Source organism: Passer montanus, unplaced genomic scaffold (genome assembly GCF_014805655.1).
Source record: "Passer montanus isolate IOZ18808 unplaced genomic scaffold, ASM1480565v1 scaffold22, whole genome shotgun sequence".
In the NCBI taxonomy this organism is placed as follows: domain Eukaryota; kingdom Metazoa; phylum Chordata; class Aves; order Passeriformes; family Passeridae; genus Passer; species Passer montanus.
The window spans coordinates 11575133-11599495 of NW_024366815.1; the positions used below are offsets into that span (position 1 = coordinate 11575133).

The 24363-nt window shown below is 38.2% G+C and overlaps 1 protein-coding gene across 1 annotated transcript in view; it reads right to left on the reverse strand.

Moving 5' to 3' along the window:
• LOC120502523 (leukemia inhibitory factor receptor-like) overlaps positions 1–24363 on the reverse strand; it is a 111770-nt gene that overhangs the window by 83358 nt on the left and 4049 nt on the right. The window contains exon 2 of the mRNA XM_039710019.1: positions 18572–18693. Coding sequence (XP_039565953.1) covers positions 18572–18693 — 122 coding nt within the window. The remainder of the gene's footprint in view (positions 1–18571; positions 18694–24363) is intronic.

Consider the following 24363-nt stretch of genomic DNA (forward strand, 5'->3'; position numbering starts at 1 on the left):
CTTTTTATATGAATTCACCATCTTCAGCATGTGAGGAAACCAGCAGTGAGTTCCTCTGGGAAGCCAGGTTTTGCTGTTTTGCTAGATCAGGAAGAATCTCAGGTCCCAGCATTTTCACTCTCTCTGTCACAGTACACAGCAGGGACTGGGTACCTCAGAGGGATGAATGTGGGGAATCTTGGGTCAGGAACAAAACATCATTGTAGGTATGAGCACACTCATGGTAATGTGTAGCGACTCCAAGGGACAGCGACAATGTGACTTAGCCAACACAATCTATCACAGTGCCAGACAGCCCTTAATCTTCCTTGGGATTACAGTTTGATGCACTGACACCTGTATTGTATTGTCTGTTGTCTGGATTTGCAAACACACGTGCAAAAGAAAAGCATTTAAAGACAGTTACAGGTAACAAAATCCTTCCTAGAGGCACAAGTGACTTAGTTTAGGAAATTGCCAGCTTAGTTCCCAGCATTTAGGGCTGACCTCTAGTAAATCAGCTTCAGAATACCTCTCCTCTGCCAGTTTGTTGGCCATGGCTCCCTTTATAGCTGATGAGGTTTGCCTCCTTGCTCTTATCTCCCCTCATCAAACCTTCTTCATCTCACTTGGTTTTATATCTCTCTGGCCTAAACCTCCTTTCCCTTACTACTTCCTAGAGCTGGATTTAAAACGTACAGATATCTATAAGCAGCTCAAATGTCTCTTCTCTTCCTTTCCTTTCCCATTATCTTGAGTCATCTTACACTGCATTTTTTAGTTAATTCTTCTCTTCTACTTTTCATGTTTTATAGCAGTGAAATATGATGAAACATTGAACTACTTAGAATTAATTGGTCTTACCTATCTTAAAATGTCATTTTTGTGTATAGATTAGTGAATCTCTATTACCTATAATGATGTGAACTAGGGCTCTGATGCCTGGTTTCACCCTGGCCAGCAACTAAGTCCCACACAACTGCTCACTCATTCTCCCTAGGCAGGATGAGGAAGAGAATTGGGAGGGTAAAAGGAAGAAGCCATGTGGGTTGAGATAAAAGCAGTTTAATAAGTATCACTCTGCTCACACAAGTAAAGCACGACAGAGAATTTATTCACTGCTTCCCATGGGCAGGCAGATATTTGACAATCTCCAGGAAATCAGGGCCCCATCACATATAATGGTGACTGGTGACTTGTGAAGACAAATGTCATCACATAAATGTCCCCTCTTTTCATTATTCTCACACACCTTTGTATGCTAAGCATGATGCTATATCTCCATGGTCAATTCAGGTCCCAGCTTGTGCCCTCTTCCAACCTCTTGTGCACCCTCAGCCTCTTACTAGTGGTGTGGGGTAAGAACTGAAAAGACCTTGATGCTGCTCAGCAATAGCTAAAACGTCCCTGTTTTATCAACCCACCTTCCAGTAAAAATCCAAAACACAGTTTATGCTACTAGGAAGAAAATTCACTCTACCTCAGTGAAAACCAGCACAGACTGCAAAATGATTTGTCCAGGTCTTTGGTCCCTCTATTACATTCTTCAGGTGCTAGGGAGCAGGTATAAGAGCTTCCCAACTCTCTTTGAAGGACAGAACTTTCCTTCCTTGTTGTTGGTCATGGATCTTGCAGCAAGAGTGAGAAGCAGGGAGCAGTGCATTGTGAATGTATGAAATGTAGGGCGACCTGGGAGACAAAAATGCTTTAAAATCCTCTTGTGCTTCTCCTTCTCAGCTTGCAGGAATTTGACATTAATGAGCAGAAGGAGTAGATTCCTATCAGAGGACAAAGGCAGTGTGAGAGTACTTGTGCTGAGAGTACCCTGTATGCTGAGTAAGGTAGTTGGACCTGAGGACTCCATATGCTCCCCTCCTGCTGTGCCCTGAGACATCCTCAGTCTTCTCAGAACACAGAAGTTACGACATTTGTCACAAGGGCTATTATTATTTAAAACTGGGTGTGCAACAGTACTTAGAGAAATCAGACCTGACTTTATCTGAAAAATCAGTTATTTTTTAACCTAAAAAGTCTCTTGCTATGAGAATTCAGCTATCTTGAGCAGCGATGAGTTTACAACTACTGTCAAAGCCAGCAGGGTCTTGCAGGGCTGGTAAGGATTTCTGAGTACTGAGTCTTTTTGTTTACAATAGCTGGTCTCCTAGCATATACATTCAAACTTCCCTCTGGCTATTTAAGGAGAAGATCAATAGTTCTTACAAATTCTTCATCATTTTTTACTTCAAAATATAGTTTAAAAAAAGTTACACTTAGCTGGACTGTATCTCCTTGCATCTGGGTAATGGCATTTCAATATTTATATCATTCTGCTTTGGAGTACTACCAATACACTGTTAACAAAAAAACCAAAACAAAAACCAAAACCAAAACCAAAACAAAAACAAACAAAAAACCAACCAAACAAAGAAACAAAAAACCCACAAAAAAACCCCCAAAAAACCAAAAAAACCCCACCAAACAACAAAACAACAAAAAACCCCCAAACAAACAAACAAACAAAAAAACCCCACAAAAATCCCCCCAAAAAACAAAAAAAAAAACAGAACTGAAAAAATGCAAACAAAAGGAACTGAATTTATTCTGTTTCTAACTAAATTGATGGTCAAATTCCTAACTACTAAACCACTTAATATTATTGACTTATTGACAAAACTGAAATTAATGCTTCTTGTTTCAACACAGAGGTTATCTCCCTAATAATATCTAGTTGCTGGAACCTTGCAATATTGACTATAAAAGCTTTCATGATGCAAAAAGAAAAACACAATATATTCTTAGTGGTGACTTGGTTGAATTAAAATAAAAACTATTTCAGTGCATCAATGTATATAATCCATTTCCTTCTAAAGGCTTATCCAAAGACTTTTAGCCTGAATAAACCTAGGAAGGCCATGTGCTTGGTTGTGACATACTCTAGTATGCAATTCAACTGAATTGCAGCAGGTGCTCAAGATCCTATTTTCAGGAGAAAAATGGCCTGGCTAAAAGTCTAATTACTATGCTAAATATTACTATTTTTCCTGCTCTCTGCAAACAGAGCTTGGTTAAAAATGATTGGTCTGTAAAAGGTGCCTGCATATGAGAAGACAGAGCTGAAAAATTGGTGATAGGTAGGCTTCATGTTCAGTATGTAGTGCGAAAATACATTAAAATATTGCAAATTGAAATGCTTACCTAACACTCTTTCACATTACGAAGAGCCATAGTACATTAGTCAGCTTTGCAGGGAATTACAAACTTGATTTAAAAGTTACACAATCCATCAGTACATAGTAAGGTTTAAAAGTTGAAATATAAATTCTTTTTTTCTTCCCATTTTACTATGAACTCCCTATAGGGACAGTTTTCCTTCCCAAAATTTCCAGCTGATTTTCTTTAAGGTTAAATATTTTTCCCACATTTATAGGTGAGCTAGAAGAAACCTTCTCTGTGGAGTTTAAAGAATTTTCAGCCTTGCTATTGCTTTGTTACAGCTCACCTGAGATGGATGAAAATGATATCAGAATTACTCATGATAATAGTTAAAGCTCTGAGAGGAAGTCAGTGACCACTGCTAGGTCAGGCATACACAGCTGTAGATGGCTAGTTCATTTGCCTAGGATCATTAAATCTCACAGTGTTTGTGGACAGTTAACAAATTGTAGTGTGACACATGGAGCACCTGACCTAGCACAGAACAGTGTATTTAGCTAAACTGCCTGGTTCTGATGTGCAGCTAAGGTGGGCATCACAGCAGGGGCAACAAAACCTACAACCTTGGGAAAAAGAACAAGTCTGATCCTTATAAATGCCTTTAAATTCCAGATTGTCTGGAGCCACACAGACATTTAGTAATCAAGCCCCATATGACACATATTTTATTTATTGTAGCAATATGTTAACATTTCTATTATTTAGTGAAGCTCATCTGTAACTAGGCATGTCTCCATAATAAAAACCCTCTTGCAATATGCTGCTAACAATTAGAAACAAGCCTTCCAATATGTTAGAGGCAACCTTTATCTATGGTGCTTCATGCTGTTGAAAATAGCAGCTGGAATGTGGATTCAATCATGCCAAAAATGACCCATGCAATCATTTGTGAGCCATTTATGATACTGGTGAGAAAATGGTCACCAAATAATACAGGTCTAGTTTTGGGTAAGTTTGTTCTAGCAGAAGAAAGAGCCTGTATGCATGCCAAATCTTTTCATGCCTTTCTCACTGCTACACTGCCAGAAATATTACTGACCAGATTCTGGCTGCTTAGGCTCCATAATGAGGCAAGAGAGTAAGGCAAAGTAGGATTCCTGATTTTTTTGTTGTGCCAAAACAGTTCCAAGAAAAAAACCATTTGGATAAGAATCAAAAGAGACACATTTTGGCTGGTTGATTCCAGGGTCAAAAGAGCCTTCTGCTGCTCTTTGCTTTATTTTCTGTGTTTTCTCCAAAGAGAGAGAAGGTGGTAAGAACCACCTCTTCCTGCAGCTGACCAGTAATCTGATTTTCATCATTTTCTTGGGGTTGATGACTACTGATCTGTGGATTTGGTAAATAAAATAGTCAGGTAATAGTTACTTTAAAAAGGAAAAATCTACAAAACTTTCAACACAGTTGAGTCTGATAAGCAGCAATGACTCTGCCTTAAATTGCTGTGGGATGAGTAATTTGCCTTTGATAATTTGAAGTTTCTGCAACACATTCCTTCCTTCTTTGGCTAATGTTTCATTTGGGGAACATGCTTAATCAATGTTTGCTGATATTTATGGTCTAATGCATACTGACAGCAGGTGCAGAAAAAGTAAATCCCCATCTACATAAAAATCTTGCTGACATTCAGAAGCATGCTGTTTCACTGTAATTTTCATAGACAGGTGATTTTTCATGGTACCTCCAGAAGGTTCCTCCCACCTCCCTGCTGCTACCTCTGTTTTCCTACCTGCTACTATCACAAGTTATGGCTTTGTTTGCAGCCCTGCATGAGGTGCCATTTTTAAGCATATCTATTTGTTTTGTTTGATGGACTCTCGTTCAGATTCAGTCCAGATATGTGTTTATGTTTCATGGCTTGCCTTATAACTTTGAATATTCTGGCAGACAAGAGGCCTCCTTTGAAATACTATTGCTCTTCACTGGGACAAGGGGATGTTGTAACCAAGGCTTTAAAGCAGGGGTGGAGATCCTGCATCCTGGGGTTGAGACACTGGGACTGGTTCATCTTGTTTCTGGCACGATTTGTATTAGGTTTTGAGGAGGTTTTTTACTTTTTTTTTTTTTTAAAACTATTGTACAGCAGTATATTAATGTGATATAGTTAGGCAAACTTCTCCATCCTAAAAGCTTTTCTTCTGAGATTTGCATTGGTGGTTTGAAGTTAAAGAACAAGCAAAAACCTTAACAATTTGTTTCTAAAAATGGAAACATTCTTGTGGTTGATTATTTTATTGGGTTTTAAAGATCAACATTAGTCTCCTGTCCTTTTTAATATACCTGGAGGAGTTAAGATGGCTTCCTTTTTTTGCTTTGCCTTCCTTATTCTCTGAGGAAACAGAAAATTAAATGGTTTGTATGTGAAAATTTATGATCAGCAACTGGAATGTGTCTTACTCCTCCTGCTAAATTATTCTGAATAACATGTGTAAGTGTTTTTAGAGGTTACCCAGGATCTAAATCACATTACACAAGCAAATAATTTCCCTCAAAAATTTTTACTTAAAGGGTAAAGAAAAAAGAAAATAAAAGACATTGTCTTACTGACTGTGATAAACCACTGCAGGAATCAGGAAAAGAAAACTTGATTCCTAGCCAGGTAAAATACACTAGACTATGTCATCACTTAGTAGATTATTTCTTAAAATGAAATAATCTGATATCCTTCAAGAAGTACCAGAGATGAAATATAAAAAATTACTTAACAGGAAAGTTACACAGGGTCATACTTACAGATTAAGTAAACAATGCAATGTGATACTGAACCAGATGACACACAAAGGAAGATTTCTATATAGAGCAGGAAAGCTTAAAAATCCATTTAAAAAAAGAAAGTAAGAACCCCCCCCAATATAAAAAAAACCCCAGCAGTGAAATAGTAAAAACAGTAAAAAGAATATGAGAAAGAACAATTCTATTTAAGGTACTTTTAAATTTTTTTTATTTCCTGGTTTGTCTGTTTTTGTTTAGTATCTGTTTAGTTATCTAGGGGTTTTTTATTATATAAATGTATATTTCCATATACAGTTTGTTTAAGGTACTTTAAAATTTTTTTTTTATTTCCTGGTTTGTCTGTTTTTGTTTAGTATCTGTTTAGTTATCTAGGGGTTTTTTATTATATAAATGTATATTTCCATATACAGTTTCTAAAACTTTAAGTTATTTTATCTGATTTTCAGGTTAAAAAAAAAAACAGGAAAAATTAGGTGAGTTCAGTTTCTGGTTTAAATGCATAAAATGAAAATCAGAAAATAATAAAACTAAACCATGTGAGAATAATCTCAAAGCAGGCTGAAGCTAAACCAATAGTAACTCAGGCTCAGCTGTGCCATTACAACAAAGGCGAAATACAATACAGCAGGGAAAAGCTGTGGGAAGAAATGCATTAGAACTTTATCCATTACAGTATGCTAGAGAAAAATGAGACCCTGTGCTACTAGGTTTCTCAGAAAGGCTTTTTGGTAGAAATCAGCAACTAGCAAAAGCAAATGCTTTGCTATCATAATTCTGTAACTATTTTAAACACATTGATAACTAAAAGATGTCCCTGAAAAATGTGGGATTGAATGGCAGCTGTAGCTGAGGATTCCCTTGTAAATTAAGTCTTTGTCAGGACTCCAGTTAAAGGAAAATAAAGGTTATATTGCTAAGCAAGCTGGAAAGAAGATATTGAATAGCTAGTATCCTTTAAATGTTAAAGAGATTTGTCTCAGAGCACTCATAAAACACGGGATGGTGATACATGGAAATGAAAGTAAATGTGAATATAAAGTATTTTCAATGCTTTTGCACTAGTAGCCAGAAAAATGTCCCACTTAGCAAGAAGACAAGAGCCTAGAGAGGCTGAAGACAATCACTGAGTCAAAATTAAATATAGATGTAAGACTAAAAAGTAAACATTAGGTAAGATAAAAGGCGAAAGAGATTGACAAGACAAAACTACAGTTAATAATTGGTCAGTCTGCTGATTATACCTCAAAATGTGGAGGACCTTCTGACAACAAAAAAATAAGACTCTTTGTTTCACTATAGATTTTGTAGTCCTAGCCAAGCAGTTGAAATCCAGAATTTGCTCAAAGAATATTAGTCAAGGAGTTCTACACAAGGTTTCAATTTTCTCATTTAACTTGCAAGAGAATGAAGTAATGTTTCTAAGATGAAAGCTTATTCTGTTCTAAACATCAGCATTCTAAAATCTCACTAATTATATGACACAGATTAGAATTTCCTGACTTCAGTTGCCACTATCAAGCTAATTGCATGCACAAAAATCTGAAAAGAAAATAGAAAATTGAACCATTCAGTATAGTTCCCCTCATCACTTGTTTTTAACCCAAGTAAACGTTAAGGCAGACAGTCTTGCACAACTGAAACCATTACCTACAACTGATATCTAAATATCTAGCCTAAATATTTCATAAGTGGAATTCCTTTCAACATTTATTATCCTTGGTAGTTTCTGCTTTTATCTTTACTATCAATATTGTTGATGTTAAACTTCTTTTGGCCCCATTCTCATTACTCTGGAATCATAAAATATTGTGCTTGTGACATAATGGACTTTTCTTTAACAATCAACTGCAGTGTCATAATGCATATATATAATAATTTGGAATAAAGAGTAAATTACCAAATGAGACTTCAGGTTCCCTAAATATTGCTACATTATTATAATTCCCTAAATAATTGCTAAGAATACTATTGAAAACATTAATTTTTTAAAACTGTGATGTTTTTGTTTTTCCAAGTAATTTCTATCAAATTATATGTCAATGCTCATGCCATATTATTCACAAAGTCATTTGAGGAAAAATGTGGCACAGCAGTTGGGGAGCAAATATGAGGAGGAATTTCTGTTAAGCTGTTTGTAACTAAAAGCACTCTAGTACAGATGAAGAGCTGTTATTTTGTTGTTTGATTCTTATTAAACAGAAAGTCTGATGAAGTCTATGTGTTGCCAGAAGACACCCTCTAAAATTCTCTAAAGACCAGGCTACAATACAGTGGTATGTAAGAAATTCTGTCTGGTGTAGCTCTTGTTAAAATTTCGTGCTTACAAGGGTATACCCCTGAATGTGAAAGTAGGTGCCCTCTGTTGTGGTATAAGGCAGACTGTACCCTTACCTCTTCTAATCTTCTGTATTGCTCCAGGTTCCAGAACACTGGGGATCAACATATGCTCCAGCAGATCCAGCTCATCCGGGTACTTGTATTTCTTTTAGTCTTGTTACACTCACAACTTTCTATGTTCAAAATATGACTTAATAAGAAAAGAGGCTAAAAGCAAATGGGTTTGATCAATGTGCTGATTTTGACTGGGGTAGGGTTAACTTTGTTTACAGTGCCTGGTATGGGCTGTGTTTTAGATTTGTGCTGAAGGCAGGGTTGATAATACAGAGATACTTTTGTTATTGCTGTGCAGGCCAAAGCCTTTTCTGCCTTTTTGTTGACACACTGGTGAGGAGACTGAGGGTGCCTGGGGAGGCCAGGAGCAGACACAGCCAGAACAGCTGACCCCAAGAGACCAAAGGCATATTCTTTCTGCCTTTTTGTTGACACAAAGTCTCCTCCTGGTGAGGAGACTGAGGGTGCCTGGGGAGGCCAGGAGCAGACACAGCCAGAACAGCTGACCCCAAGAGACCAAAGGGGTATTCCAGACCATGCAGCATCACACTCAGTTTACAAATCAGAGGGAAGAAGAAGGAAGGGGAGATGTTCAGAGTGATGACATTCATCTTCCTCATGTCCCTCTGAGGGATGAGGCCCCACTTTCCTGGAGATGCTGAACACCTGCCTGTGCATGGGAAGCAGAGAATACATTCCTTGTTTTGCTTTGCTTGCTTGTGCTGCTTTTGCTTTCCTATCCTTCCAGTTCTCTCCATAGTTCTACTGATGGGGCTGGGGTTAAATCATCACATTAAGTTAGTTTAATAATTTTTCATCTTATTTTCAATCACTATTGATATTTAACTCAAGCTGTAAACTCCATGTGTCTTGCATTTTATTTGTTTTACCTGTCTATTCAGGTACCTTTTCGCACCATCTATTAAAGGTGCTGAAATCTTGCTCTGTTGTAGTTTCTGAATCTGGGTTAAACCAGTTTGGGTAGTTAAGCAGAATCAACATATATTAGACCAAAGTCAATAGTCCTCAATGTTTGCTGATAGTCTGGCACTTCTGGAATTGTTCCTTTCTGTCTTCATTTCTCGTTGAATAAGCATCTGTATTAATTTGAATGCCACAGTAAACAGTTTACTAAAGAAAAATAAAGAGTATCTATTATTTAATTGTTATAGATTATTACAATTCAGGTAACTCTCTCTCCTCTATGGAGACATGCAGTCCCCTCCCAAGACACATTGTCAGAGTGAGTGCACAGGATATGGTTAATTTTGCTGCATGTATTTAATTGCTTCCCACAACAAAAGAAATCACAATGAGGGACTGGAACCAACTTTATGAAGTCGTGTCATTAGTGGGTATCACTGGTTTGTTTGTGTCCATGGAGCAGTGAGGGGGAAGAGGGAATAGGGTCAGCTGTGCTGAATTTGGGAATTAATCCTTTTTTATAATCCCAGCCCGATTCTGAAGATGACAAAAACTGCAAAGCTAGAGGAAGCACAACTTTTTGGAGGCCTTGCCTTTTATTTTGGCTGCTCCTTTTTGACCACCAGATATGTTTAACATGTATCGGCAGTGACACTGCTCTAACTGGTAACTTATGCAAGGCTTGCTTAGGGGTTCCCCACCTGTGTAGAAATGATGACTGCAGTCACTCCAACCAGTCTGAGTTGTTTATACATGAAAGATGTATATAACTGGTATTCTGGTTGTGGCTGTTTATGTGACTAAATTCAGTTTGCCTCATATCTGAGAAATAAATGTAAATAATTCAATAAAATCTTTATACAGAATTCAAGATTCTGGCATCAACACTTTCCTAAACCATTACTTACCCATTATCAGAACAGAACTGATATAAGGGAACAGTGGTCTGTTACCAATTACACATTAAGTTCAAGTATCAACAAAAACAAATATCCCTTTTGCGTTAAACGTGATATACAACCTTAGCATATCAACTGCCATTTAAGTTCAAGACTGACACCTTACATTAATCTCATTCTGCTTCCAAAGGGCTGTAAATCTTCTTGAGGTGACTTTCAGAGAAGGCCGTGGAGAAAATTTAGACCCCAACTATACTTTAGCATGTACCAGAGCAGTAGTATACATGCACTTGTTATCACAGATTTCTACCAGTTCTTGCCACATGGCTCCTGAACTTCCCTGCCATAAAGGTAGACTGGATTTGCTGGCAATCTCAAGGTGCCTTTAGAGTACGTTGAAGCTGGTAGTTAAGCTGGAGACAGCTTACAGCAACAACAGGTGTGTGTGTGTTTGTGCATATGTATACATGTATAGAGCCAATCTGCTGATTTCAACCTATTTTGTCAAAGTACTGTGTAAATGATCTAGGAAGCTTCCACTCCAACTTTTTGATGAAAGATGTCAGACCAGGCAGGAGTGCTGAGATAACTTCTGAGTACAAGAGGGGGCCATGTGTTCTTTATTTCAGCATATTGAAATCATAACTGAAGTACATTGTAATGCCTATGTTAAACAAAATCATTATCTCAGTTAAGTTCTTTGTGGCCAAAGCTATCAATCAGAACCAGCACTTCTGTTTGTTATTCCAGAAGTGAAATGCAGACCTAAAAGGAGACAACACTTTGGGAGGTTAGAATTAAATAACATTCATTCATCAGCTTGCACTTAGGTTAGCTGGATAGTAGCTATGTACTTTTTTAGATAGAGTCAATCTAATGAAGTTAGAAAACATCAAACCAATATTTAAAAATGTTGTCAAATAATAAGAATCACATGTTTATCCTGGCTTAGCATCAAAGATGTCAACATTTGAGAGCTAGGTGTTACAGTGCCCTGAATCTTTGTCTTATTAAACTCTCCACTGTATCACAGTAATTTGAAAATGAGAGGATGAAAAGACACTGGCCAGTCTGGGGGTGAAAGGCAAATACACATTGAAAGAGTGCATGCAATCTGTGTTGCACCAATTACACTAACCTGTGCTCTGCCGATTTAGATGGGTAGCTTTTCCAGCTTTTCCATATGGTGCAGCACCTCCCACAAACACCTCCTAGGTGTGAAGGAAACCCAGTAAAAGTAGCCACTGACTGCTAGACAATCAGTCATATTTTCAGCCTGTCTCTTCTCCAGCTGTTGAGGTAATAAATAGGAAACTATTGGCATTTGAGACAGTCCAAAGCTGCCCGTAAGAATGTCAGACTGACTTGCTTCTTTCTAACGTGTTTTTCCTGAAGCATATCTGCTTCTGTCATTTTGGAGAAGCCTCCTGAAAGTCTGTCTCTGTAAAATAAAGCTAATGTGTAGGTGACACCCCATGGAAGAAAAAATAATGTATGTTAACTCTTGGTCTGTGCATGAAGAACAGTTAAAGCAAAATAGCTATTGGAGTGTCTGAAAATTGTGCTTTGTGTTGGTAGGGTGCTCTAAATACCTGGTTCACATGGCTATGGAGGTTGGCTGTTTCCTACTCTTCCTCACTGTACGCAGGGTGTTGGCTTGGTTAACAGAACTTCAGCCATGAAGGGGAATAGTGCCCTTGACATTAGTGCCCTTGACAACAGTGCCCTACTGACAGCAGGCAGGGGGTTACACTTCTGGGACATGAGCATTTTTCTCCCATCTGATTGAGGTGGTAATCTTCCTTTCTTGATTCCTGAACAAATGTTTTAGCCTTCCATCTGTTTTAACAAAGAATCAGGGGAGAAGAAAGGTACTGCATTTGGAAGGTGTTGCATTTGGAATGCAATCTGAAATAACTGTATTCTAGGGGAGCCTGGGGCTACCTACATATTAAATAAACAGAGAAAACATGTATGAAATTCAGCTTTACAGGACACAAAAACTAAGTTCTAAATTCCAGTAGGATTCATTTGAGAGTGTTGAAGGAACCTACCAGAGTAGAAAGAGTAAGAAAGCATCCAAAAAGCAAGATGCTTTGTTAACCTAAGTTCTTTAATGCCCTACACAGCTAGGTGTCAAGTTTCTCCCCACCACCTCATCCCAACTGGTAATATGCACTTAAAAGTTGCTATTGAAAAGCTGCCTGCAATTCACTCAAGCAGCAATTTCTAAAAAACTGTAATTAATTGTCAGTAGTTGCTATGTGTTATTTTGTGTTGCCAAAAACTAAGAGCGTTCTTACCTGCTATGGAACATGGGTAATTTGTAACTTTGAACAATAGTTACTACCCAGTGCAGGTATAATTCACCCTGCCATGCATAAAGCAAGCAAGTTGAGTAATTAATGATCACAATTTAAGAATGCAAGTAGACAGTGTAACAACAATACATCAATGTTTCATTTCTACTAAAAGCCGTATACCAGCACTTCCAGTTCTCTGTGATTCAACAAGAAAACATTAAGTGCATATTTCAAGATAACACCATGTATCAATGCTTCTAGCCCAAATTCTGATTACAGAAGTATGCATGTGTTATAGATGTGCATCTCATGGGTAATACTTAATTTTTCACAACATATTGCTTTGTCTAGCTGGGCTTTGACTTCAGAAAAAATGAAGCATTGCATGAAGATGTAACATACCTGGAAAAGACAGGGCGACATCCATCTCTCCATCTCAGGCAGCTACAGCAGGAAAGTTCTTACCCACCTCCACAGTTCTACAATCACAAATGGAGTAAAATTCAGTACCTTTTATTGGAAGTATTGAACCAGCTTGCTCTGACTATGGTTTGGCATAAGTGTCAAATTATGATAGAAGCCAAAAAAAATCTGTGTTTATTATACTTCTTTGGCGTTAACAACAAACAATTAGATATGTCCCAAAAGTCAGTAGGTATTTCAGTGACTGTGGTTTCTATAAATTTTTTTGCACTTTTCTTTTTGAAGTGACTTATGATTTTGACTGTGGTTTCATATCTTTTACAGATTAAATGGTCCTTATGCAAGAAGAATTTTCTTTCCTGTGGTATCACAGAATGACCTAGGTTGAAGAAGAATTTTGAGATCACAAAGCCCAATCTACGACCTAACACCACCTTGTCAACTTGACTATGGCACTAAAGTGCCACATCCAATCTTACTGATCCCTACTTGGACGCAGCACCATTCACCACCACTCTCTGGGCCCACCCAACCAGCCTGGTCTTAACCCAGTGAAAAAGATGTATACCAAATAGGACGTTTCTGATGAGCCTGCTGTGAATCAAATTAAACTGTGTGCATTGCATGATCTGAATTAGTAACCTTCACTGCTTAATCTTCATGTGGGCCTTCAATTTCTTTTGGCACAGAAATGCAGGACCACAAGTATTTTGACCCTGATAGTGAGCAGTGTAAAACACCTAGTCAATCATAAAATAGATGGATATTCATCTTATGTCCAGAGAAACATGTGGTCTCATTGTAAGAAATTTTGAAATACGTGGCGGAAGAGAGCCACTCTCTCCTCTTCCAGTTACTGTGATTTCTCACTAGAACTGTCAAACTATAAACATGATTTATTAGAGTAAAAAATTATTTTCATAAATATAAAATGAGTTAGAAAGACACATGCACTGCAATGACCTTATTGATTAGCTCAAAATATTTCAGCATTTCACCTGTTCTACCTCTCTTCTGTGTCTCTTAAGCTGGTAGAAGCATTGCATTGTACGTGATGCTATGTAACAGTACAATAAAAGCCCCATTTACGCCAATAAAGCTGGTGAAATGTAATAGAAATGTAATAATCTTTCTGAGCACAGAGGTGAGGCTGAGGGGTTATTGGTTTCCAGGGTCCTAATTTCTTGCCTTTTTAAAGATGGGTACCATGTTTCCCCTTTTCCAGCCACCTGGGACTTGACCTGAGCGCCATGACTTTTCAAACACGGAGAGTGGCTTGAGAACTGTATCAGCCAGCTCCATCAGGATTCTGGGATACATCTTTTAGGTCCCATAGCTTATGTATGTTCAGGTTCCTCAGGTTGTCACACACTAGATCTATTTTACAGTGGATGGTACTTTGCTCTCCCAGCCCCCATCCTGCTGCCTGTTCACTTGAAGATGAGAAAAGAGTTTACCATTGAAGACTGAAGCAAAAATATTAATAATTACATCAACCCTCTCGTCCATTGTTACCAATTTACCAGCTTTGTTTATCAGAGCTCTTCTTTGGCCTTCTTTTTCTGGTAAATATACCTGTAGAAGCCCTTCCATCCTTTGTGCCCCTTGCCAAGTTACAGCCTCTGCAGGTCTTCCTTACCCTAACCATACTCAACCAAACTTCTCTATACTCTTCCCACGTTATCCATCCTACTTTACACTGTACATTTGCTTCTTTTCCCCTGGTTTGGCCAGCAATTTCCTACTCAGTCATGGCAGTCTCTTGCCTTTCTTGCCCAATTTCTTACTCTGGGAATTGCTAGCTCTTGAGCTCCATGGAAGATTTCCTTAAAGACATACCAGCTGTGTCCCACTCCCTTGCCCCTGAAGACAGTCTCACAGGGATCCTGTTGACTATGTCCTTGAGGATCTGGAAGCTTGCTATCCTAAAGCTCAGGGACACTTTAACTTTTCATTTTTAATTCTGTTTCTTTTTTAAAAACTCCTTAGTCAGCTTGGGACTTTGCCTCAAGTGACCCCAAAACTGTGTATTCTGTATTTCCCCTATGCTAATCTGTGCAGTCTGTTTTCAAGGTCATTTTAAGACAGCAATCGGGGAAATGGCACTTAGATGTTTTACACCAGGTTCACAAATGGGGGGCTGGTAATGTCCCTTTAAAAATGGGAAAGGGACTTGTATGAGCTCCCTTTTGTTTCTTCTGGGCTACTGAGAGGATTGCCTCTGGCAGGTCTCTGGGGTGCAACCTGAGAAGCTGCACTTTGCTGCCCAAAACTGTTCCAGACCTTTTTTGCCACTCTGAACTGCCAGACTGGGCCTGCTTCTTTTTGGCACTCAGCAGGAGCAGTTCTTCTCCCCCGCAATGCAGTGGTGACTCGCAATTGCACTAACCATGTCCATTCAAGCCAAAATGAAGCTTGAGGGGAGGCTGACACTGCAGGCCTGGAGCTTCCCACACATGTCAGCACCCCCATATACCACCAGAACTGCTTCATAATCTCCTTTTATTGTTCCAGGGAGAAGGTTGTGCTGAGGAGGGTTTGGAACTGCAACTTGATGGGAAGTTTCTTCCAGCATTTTTGGCAGCATCGGAGCCTTATGGACAAAAATAAATTTTCCAGGTGTTTTTTTGGTCCCTAACCCCCACAAAAGTGAGGGAGTCCTGGAGCCATGGAAGTTTGGTTGCTGTCTTGCTTTTTTTCCTTTGTTCTTTCTCTCTGCTGCATGGTCTGGAGAAGGGCACTTTGCCACCATCTTGTCTTTTTGTTCTGGCCCATGCAGGCTGCTACACTGGCCACCATCTTGGAGGGCGGGGCTTCTCTACCATCTTGTTTTCTTTGTTCCTGAGGAGCCTGCATGACTCAGTGCCTTTGTATCTAGTGGTTAGTGGTGTTATTTTGGTTGTTGCTGTTTTTCTTTTTGTTTCTAGCAAACTCTCATCTTTTCACTTATATCTTCTCGCACTTGTCTCTCCTTATTGGTGAAAGGGGAGTGTAAGTTATTTTGAGATTTAACTCCACATCGCCTTAAACTAGGAAACTTTTGTGGAAGACTAAGTAATAATTTATTTGAGATTTGTGTTTTCAAATCATACTGTATATTAATATGGTATGACATTGCATAAAAATCTCTGGTCTAATATATAAATTTTACAGTATTCAGAACTGAATGTTATCCCAAAATGCATGTTAATATTCAAATGTACATACTTTCTATAGAGCAGAAAGAAAGGACAACCTATAAGCTTAGATTTCTTGGTTCTATTTACATGCTTTAAATAACACACTGGCTCATTCACATTAAAAACAGTTTGGCAAATCAAAATGAAACAATTATTTCAAGTTAGACAAGTAGTGATTGTGCATATTTTAGTATATCTATCCAACTACAGATCTGGATAAATACTGTGACTGTGAAAAGAACATTTGTAAACTAAAAAAAATTTGTTCAACAGAACTATTACAGTAAGAAATTCATTCATTTGCAAAACAGCTTCCACATTATTCAACATGCAACATCTTAACATCTTAGAAATTAATTAACACTCAAAGCAATTATTTTATGTAGAAAAAGACTAATTATGCATCAAGTTGTATAAGAGTGATTTTCTTTTTTTTTAAAGACATGCACAAATATTTCTATGAGCGTTCAGCAGTTGATGTTACATGAATGACAAAGTCTGTCACAGCAGGCATACCTACAAGTATAACTCACTTCCTTATGCTTGCACAGAGACTTCTCAGAGGGGCAGAAGTGCACAATCACAGCTGGCCAGCCTGAGATCCTGATGAAATCACACAGTCAACAAAGGGCAAACACTCCCCACTCCTACTAGCCCTCTGGTCTCCAATAAACTTTCCATCCTCTGTTTTCTACATTGTAGAAAAGTTCAAGGATTACTTTACATTGCTTGTCTTCCATAAAGTTTGTACTCATTTAATGAATTATACTTTAGTTATACACAACTATAGTGTGTTTGCGTTAACTCTGCTATGTAAAATATAATGGTGGGTTAATAGCAGGATAATTTCCCCATGGAAAAGAATTATGACTTCAACCCTCCTGGAGTCAGAATAAAATGCTGTAGGGATAAGAGACCTTATTATCTTTAACTCCCTAAATCCTACCATAACAGATGAACTGAAAAATAGCTTATGTGCTTTGGATAAATTTTTCATTCAACAAATTAACATGATCTAGGGTGGAAAGATATGTACATATTATCCTTTCTAAGTCTTCCTTAGCTTTTATGTCACTGACAAATTTTTAAGGTTTTTTTTTTACAGGATGAAGTATTTAATCATTTGATTTGTCTGTAATTTCATTTTAGAAGTCATTACTGAATCCATCAGGACCTAGAGCTGTGTTAGAGTGATTGAATATCCTTATAAAGTTCCCCTATATTTGCCATCAGTTCTAATTATCACAGTAAATGCATATCAATGACAGTAAAAAAATGTAACACATTAAAATGGCTATAAATGGTTTTGAAAAATTGAAAACATTCCTTTTGAATGAACAAAGTGTGGCTGTTAAAGGAACCTTTAAAACAGCTATTTATGAAGTCAGTGAACTTCTCTTTGCTCAATTGTTGATTACATAATTGTAAATAATTGGAGTTTTTTATTTCTTTTTAAGGGATGGCTAAAAAAGTTTACTCACTTTAGCATCTCATGAGTTTACTTCAGACTTTTTTGTGTTGTATAACTGCAGTATTGGAAGAACTTTATTGAATGGGCGATGATCAAGGCTTCCTGGATAATAGTATACAATCAGATGCCTTATTGCACTAAAAAGCAGTTTTGTGTTATAAATTTCATGTCCAGTGCTCCTTGAGGTAATATTTCTTTAATTCCCTTGCTTCATGGGTAACTTCAGAGCTGACATAAGTCATAACCTTATGATGAACATAGAATTATTAATTTTTGTCTTTTCGTTTCTGTGACTTTTTTACTGTAATACAAGAGCATTTTGTATATGAATTATTTTCTTATGGCAACAGTTCTATGACTGTAGTAGGTTTTATCTTTATTCAGGATAAACAGAAGTTTCAACTGCTAGAGACACACTGAGTTTGTGAGCTTGGCTGAAGATGCAACAGGCCAATTTTCCAAAGGGTGAAGAGCTATTTAAAAGTTGCCAGTGTATTTTTATGATTGAATTTCTTTAAAACAGTTTTGATTGAAATTTAGTTTGGCCTCTGAAAAAGAAATACAAAGGAAAAGAAAGAATATCTTTACATTTCTCCAGGCCTTTGATTTAGAAATTATTTTATTTCTGAGCATCTTTATAAGCATATATTTAAATGGTTTTGAAATACCTGAATACAAACTGAAATAGGGGAAATTTAGGCTAGCTATTACAAAAAAATCTTTTACTGTGAGGTTGGTAACATACTGGAACAGGTTGCCCACCGACCTTGTGAATATCCTGTCACTGGCAGTGTTCAAGGCCAGGTTGGAACTTTGAGCAACCTGGTCTCACTGGAGGTTGCCTATGGCAGGGATGGTTGGGACTAGATGATAGTTGAAGTTCCTTCCAATCCATACATTCTATGATTCAGTGATTCTGTGATACCTTTATGTAGTACAGCAGAGTGATAAAGCAAAGGTCATGTTTTCATTAAGCGACACAAAGCAGTAAAGGAACTCAAAGCAGAATGTGTTTGTATTCCAGCTGCTGCAGGAGGCTGCTGTCCTGTTCCCCCATACCATCACAGCTGTGGCCAGGCTCAACCCCCACGGTTCCTCCAGCACAGTGTTTCACAGCACCTCTTCCAGCTTCTTCCACAATTTGAAGAGGCACCTGCACATCCTCTTTTTCCTCCTCAGGCCTGTCAGGGCAAGGTATTAATCACATCCTAGGGCATTGCCTCAAACCAGGGCACACGGAGGCTGCCAGGGAGACCTCAGTCTGGGTGTTGCTGAAGTCTGGGATGTTTTCCTGTGCAGCTACATTGCTCTACGCTGCTGGATCCAGACCACCATCCCCATCCCCTCAAGGAGGAGGTATGGAAAAAAGGGGAGAGAACATGATCTGGACAGGAGTGCATGGGGAGAAAAAGAGTGAGAAAGGGCAGGTGGATGCCAAGACCAGTGGAGGGGGAAAGGTTTTATAGTGCTTGCTTCTTCCCTCTCTGATTCCCTGTTCCCAAATCAGGAATTTAAAAATTAATTGGCAATAAATTGTTAAATTACCCAAAGTTTGGTCTATTTTGCCCATGACAGCAATTGGCAAACCATCTCCCTGCCTGTATCTACACCCACAAGCTTCCTCACTCACGTTCCTGCAATTCTTGCCCACGTCTTGCTGTAGGGAAGGACTGGCCAGCAGCTAGTAGTGAGACAGGGCTGTTGGCCCTGCCTGGCTGGTGGGCAGCCAGATGGGGCCAACACACCATAAACATGAACCTCCTAATGTGAGTGACCCAACATCAGGGAAGAGATGCACCACACCTTACATAAAGGGTTTGACCCCCACAAACAGGGTCTCAGCCCTGTTGTAAGGTTTCACCCCAGCTGTTTGATAGAAGCATGAACAGAGACTTGAGTCCCCTGTAGGTGCCTGGGCAGGTTATGGCCAAAGGTCACAAATCCCTATTTCCTATGGCCTGTAGTAGTTTCGACTCTCTCCCCACTGAGACCCTTTGTTCAACATTTTCTGCATATATTCATTGCACTTGTTACATTTCCACATTCTTGCTCCAAACCATCCTCAGCTCTTCTTCCAGTCTATGGTGTTTATATTCCATTCTTCCTGCAATCCTGCTTCTTTGACTTCCCTCCAGTTTGGATCTTCACACCCTGTACTACATGTTTTTAGTAGCAAAGACAATAAAACTACAGGAAAGACAACCCACAAGATTTTCAGCATTTAAAAATTTTCACCACTGTCTTTAAAAGCCTCTCTCAGGCTTTGTGATTCTTTTATACATGGTTGAACATCAAGCTCGTTTCAGACAAACTGTAAATGATTTTTTTTTTATTATACGCAAAAATGTTTTTACCCTATGAACTCAGGTAGATCTGTGATGAAATTAGGCTGCATTCTCATAAGGATGGTAAAATCACATTCCTGACAGAAAGGCCTTCCTCTCTTAAGAAGGGACCAAATGTGTCTTATTCTGAAGTATAAAAACACAGGAGCTTTGTATTGAGTCACTGTGAGAATTTTAAGTGTGATTAGACAGTGCATTTCTTTTGATTATTTTTTGAAATGGCTGAATTGTTTTGGTTGAAAATTCAATAAATGCAAATGCACCCACCCCCAAAATAAAATAGCCTAACAATGGCAAAAAAAACCCACACGTTATTGATCACAATCTCAGCTAAATTCTCATTATAGAAAACTTTAGTCTGAATGAGCGCAGTTTTGCAAAGTTAGAAGCAGCCCAGACAGACTCTTGTGATAATGAAAGTATTTGGCAAGACCACTACTAAAAGTGGATCACAATACATATCCCTAATTTTGATACATTTCTTAAATGTTTGTGTTGTCAAAGCTTAGGCCAGGGCAGTGATTTGGACAGGAAGCTTTTCTGTACTTTACTAGATTTTTTGGTCTGAATACTTTCATCATGTCTTTCAGGTCTGTGAATCAGTCTTTCTGCTATTACACTTACTAGTTACAAAGGAGGAAAGTGTCACTGGAGAAGCATAATCTTTCTGCATTTAGTAAATGAAGACAAGTTTGCTTAAGCACTTCAAGTTTATTACATTGTTACCATATACAGGTTAGAAAAATGAAATGCTGCATATACAAAGACTTTTTTAAACACAAACCCAAATATTTAGAGAGTGTTGCTTTGAACACAGAATAACACTGAAAAGGTGCAAATTTGATATGTGTTGTTGACCAAAACTTCTGAATTATTAAAGCAACTGTGGAAATTGCAATAATACATAAAAATCTTGCCTTACTTTAACAGACCTTATTATTTTCAAAATATATTTATTATTACTACCATCATGATCATCATGATCATGATCATGATCATGATCATCAGAAATTTTTCCACATTTTGAAGGATTTACACATTTTTTCCTGAGAGAAAACTTCCCTTATTACATATGACAGTCTGTGTGGGTTTGCAGAATCTAGAAGAATCCCCTTGGATAGGAAGCCAAGGCCAGCTGAGCAACAATGTCTATTATTTTCACAGCTAGCACCTTCAAATTAGCTACCTACATAAAATTAACATAGTTTCAGATTTTTAAGTGGCTTTTAAGGATCCTTTCTACATATTTAGGAATCTGGCTTGAGGCATTTACTTTTTTAAGTGTTGATCACTACTTCGAATCTGGAACACAAGAAATGTCTGAATTTTAAACATGCAAGCTTTGGATAAGTTGAGAGTTTCCTACATCCCTGTCAGTGGAGTTTTTATTTTAAACTGGCAGTTACTGGCATAATCAGCACTTAAATTTTGGCAGTAAATGAATCTAAGAATATGGATTTGTCAACTTCAGCTCCCAAAACACTACTGCAAAATATTTATTTTTAGACCTAGCTGTCCTAGGATGAAATTGCTAATCAAACAAATACAATATAGAATAAAAATTGAAAAGCCTATAATTGAGGTAATATTTTAATAAAGTATGCCAATGGACATAGAATGGCACTGTTGCTATAATTGATCTATCAAGCTACAGATGAAATAAAGGCCAAATTTTGATGCAGAATCTACTGAGTTTGTACCATGCCTTATCTCATGCCATACCTAAAGCCTAGGCAAAAGTATGGAGGATCTGAAGACTATGCATCTCTCTTGACAGGAGCAAGCTTCTAGTAGGGACAAAGTCAACAGAGAATTCAGTCATCTTTAGCAGGCCTTCCACTCATGTAAATCTTTCATCACAGTGGTGGTTGTTAAAACAGTGAATTCCTTCCCCTTCAAACTCCACATAGAAACACAGAACTCAGTCGTGACACATGGTGGGACACAAATATAGTCAATGACAAAGTACGAATAAGAGAATAAAGGATAAATTCCTGTGCCATAATATTTTACTTCAAAAATAGAAGGTAGGCTGCAAAAGAGGTAATTTTTGCTATTAAAATCTTGCAGGTTAAAAAAAAAAAAGAAAGGTAAAGCAGTACTTTGAAAAGAAACCCCACAGCCCATTTTTTTTCTAATTGTGGTAGACAGAGCAAGTAAAAATTTGCTTTTGAATATTTTACTTTGCATGAGGTATCGATGCTAAAAATTGCATCCATCTTGTTAAGTATGTGATGTCTACCTAGCTTAAGAGTCATGACATTTTGAGTATGGGAGATGATTCTACTTTAATGTGAGTGAGAACAGAATAGACTAAAACTGTAAATATTAATCCTATTTACATGTACAGCAAGGACTTATTTTTGCTCATTCTCTGAATAAGAATGTCTGCACAAACCATACCATTTAAGTACTGTGGCACCATTTTTAGTGTTCCCACACAATAGCTGATTTCTCAGAGAAAATCACAGCTTTTCCTCAAACACTGTGCCTGCTCTATTTAGGAACTGTAAGGCCTGGGACGAGGGCAGGCAGAGCTTACAGAAACCTCGTGGGCTGCCTCAACCCTGCTTTTACCTCAGCTGTTGCCATGGAGCTTTGGAGAGTTTGACAATTCAGGACAATCACTGGATCTCATATTCACTTTCCATTTTCATGTTTTTCAAAGAGGTTCTTGATAACACTTGCTGAGAAGGATATCTTCCCACAAACTTTGCAGTCCATAATAACACTGCCAAACACAGCCTTAAATTCATGTAAGGGATGCTGTGTAGACTTGGGGGCATCTAAACTTATCCAGGGAAGTCCAATACCCCATGGAGGCTGGAAAACACAATTTCTGAAGATGCAGGTATGAATTAGGTTTACACCTGTTGAGCTAAAGATTAAAACATTGTTTGGGAGTTAAAAATATCATCATTAAAAATAATGGTTAGAATACACCATAGGATGCAGGCATGGTTTAGGTTACATTTAGCAGTCCACACCTGTCTATGCTTCTCGGACCATGAGGCTGGAAACACAACCACAGGGCAAGTCTCAGAGCTCCTCCCTTCTCCCTACTACATCTACAGCTGGAGTTTTGGTTATCTCTGATTCCCATCCTGAATCTAGACCATCTCTTCCTGCCCATCTGATCTGCAGAAGACTGGTCTTCATAACACTCTTGACTGGGCACTAGGATACTGCCATGATGAAGTGGGAAATTAGCATCTTTCTGCTTCTCTAGTTCCAGCACTCTGAAGCAGGAGTGATAATCTTTGTTAAAGTATGAGAAGCTACTGTTTTCCCATAATTTTCTGAGAGTCATAGCATTTACCTTGAATAAAGCAGAATTTGGGGAAAGAGGTCTTAGAATGAGTAACCTTCCTGTTGTATACCAGCTGGTAAAAGGGCTGTGCCATGTTTACTGCTCTTCCCTGCTGCTGGTATGTCACTATATGTGCCTGATACACAGATGTTGTGAAGGTGAAGGGGAAATTATGGAAGGCTCCTTGCTCAAGGGTTATCCATCAAAAAACTGAGCACCTCTGCCAAACTGGTGCAGAAACTCCACACAACATGCTAGCAGTACACTTCTGAATCTGAAGTCAGATTAAAACAGTTTAACTTGTATTTGTCCTTTCCAGCACACAGACTCACAGCCTCCCTGAATCTGCCTGAAACTGAGTTTCTGATATTTAGTCATAGTGGTATAACCCCAAATCAATGCCTTGAGGGAGACCTGACAAGGGGTCACTCACTGCATTGTGTTTCCCTGCATTCCCTTACAGCCTCCCAATGCTCTGTGATATGTACTGTGTTGAGCAGCATTTTTATTTTTTTTTACTGAAGGTATCAGAAATGTGAATGTCAGACTGTAAACATTTGCCAGTGGTTTCATCTAAGCGTGATTTTCTGCAGTTCTTGGGACAGTGATTCATGCAATGCTCATGCAGGTCCTCAAGTGCCAGTAATCTGGGAAAAGTGTCTTTAGCAATTACATTGTTTAGTCCAGATCTCATAATCTCTAGCTGTTAAGATGGTGACACTACTTGGTCTTGATAAAGGTACCTGCAGCAGGTGGAGGTGTACACTAGTTGTGTTTACTTCCCTGGCAAAGACATTTTACGTCTAGTAAAACATATTAATTTAAAAGGTGAAATGTTTTTTGTTTCTCAGTTTTAGTACATGTTCCACAGATTTGAATGCAATATTTCTGTTCATGCATATGCCTATTGTTGCTAGGATTTACAGTGTAACATGACTAGCTTGTTAATGCCTTTTGAGATGATCTGAATCTAATCAGCATGTTCAAATGCCCTTGTTTCATGCTCTGCAAGTGCCAGGGAAAGTAAATTGTGCCTCACATTCGTTGTGAAAAAGGCTTTTTAATGGTAAGAAAGAAAGTCTCAGAACTGATTCTCTTAGGGAGGTACAAAGTGGATTCTGTTTACTCTGAAGTATCCTAAGCTCTAAGAAGATTTTCAGAGATAAAAAGAAGAGATCTCCAAACTATGCTGCATA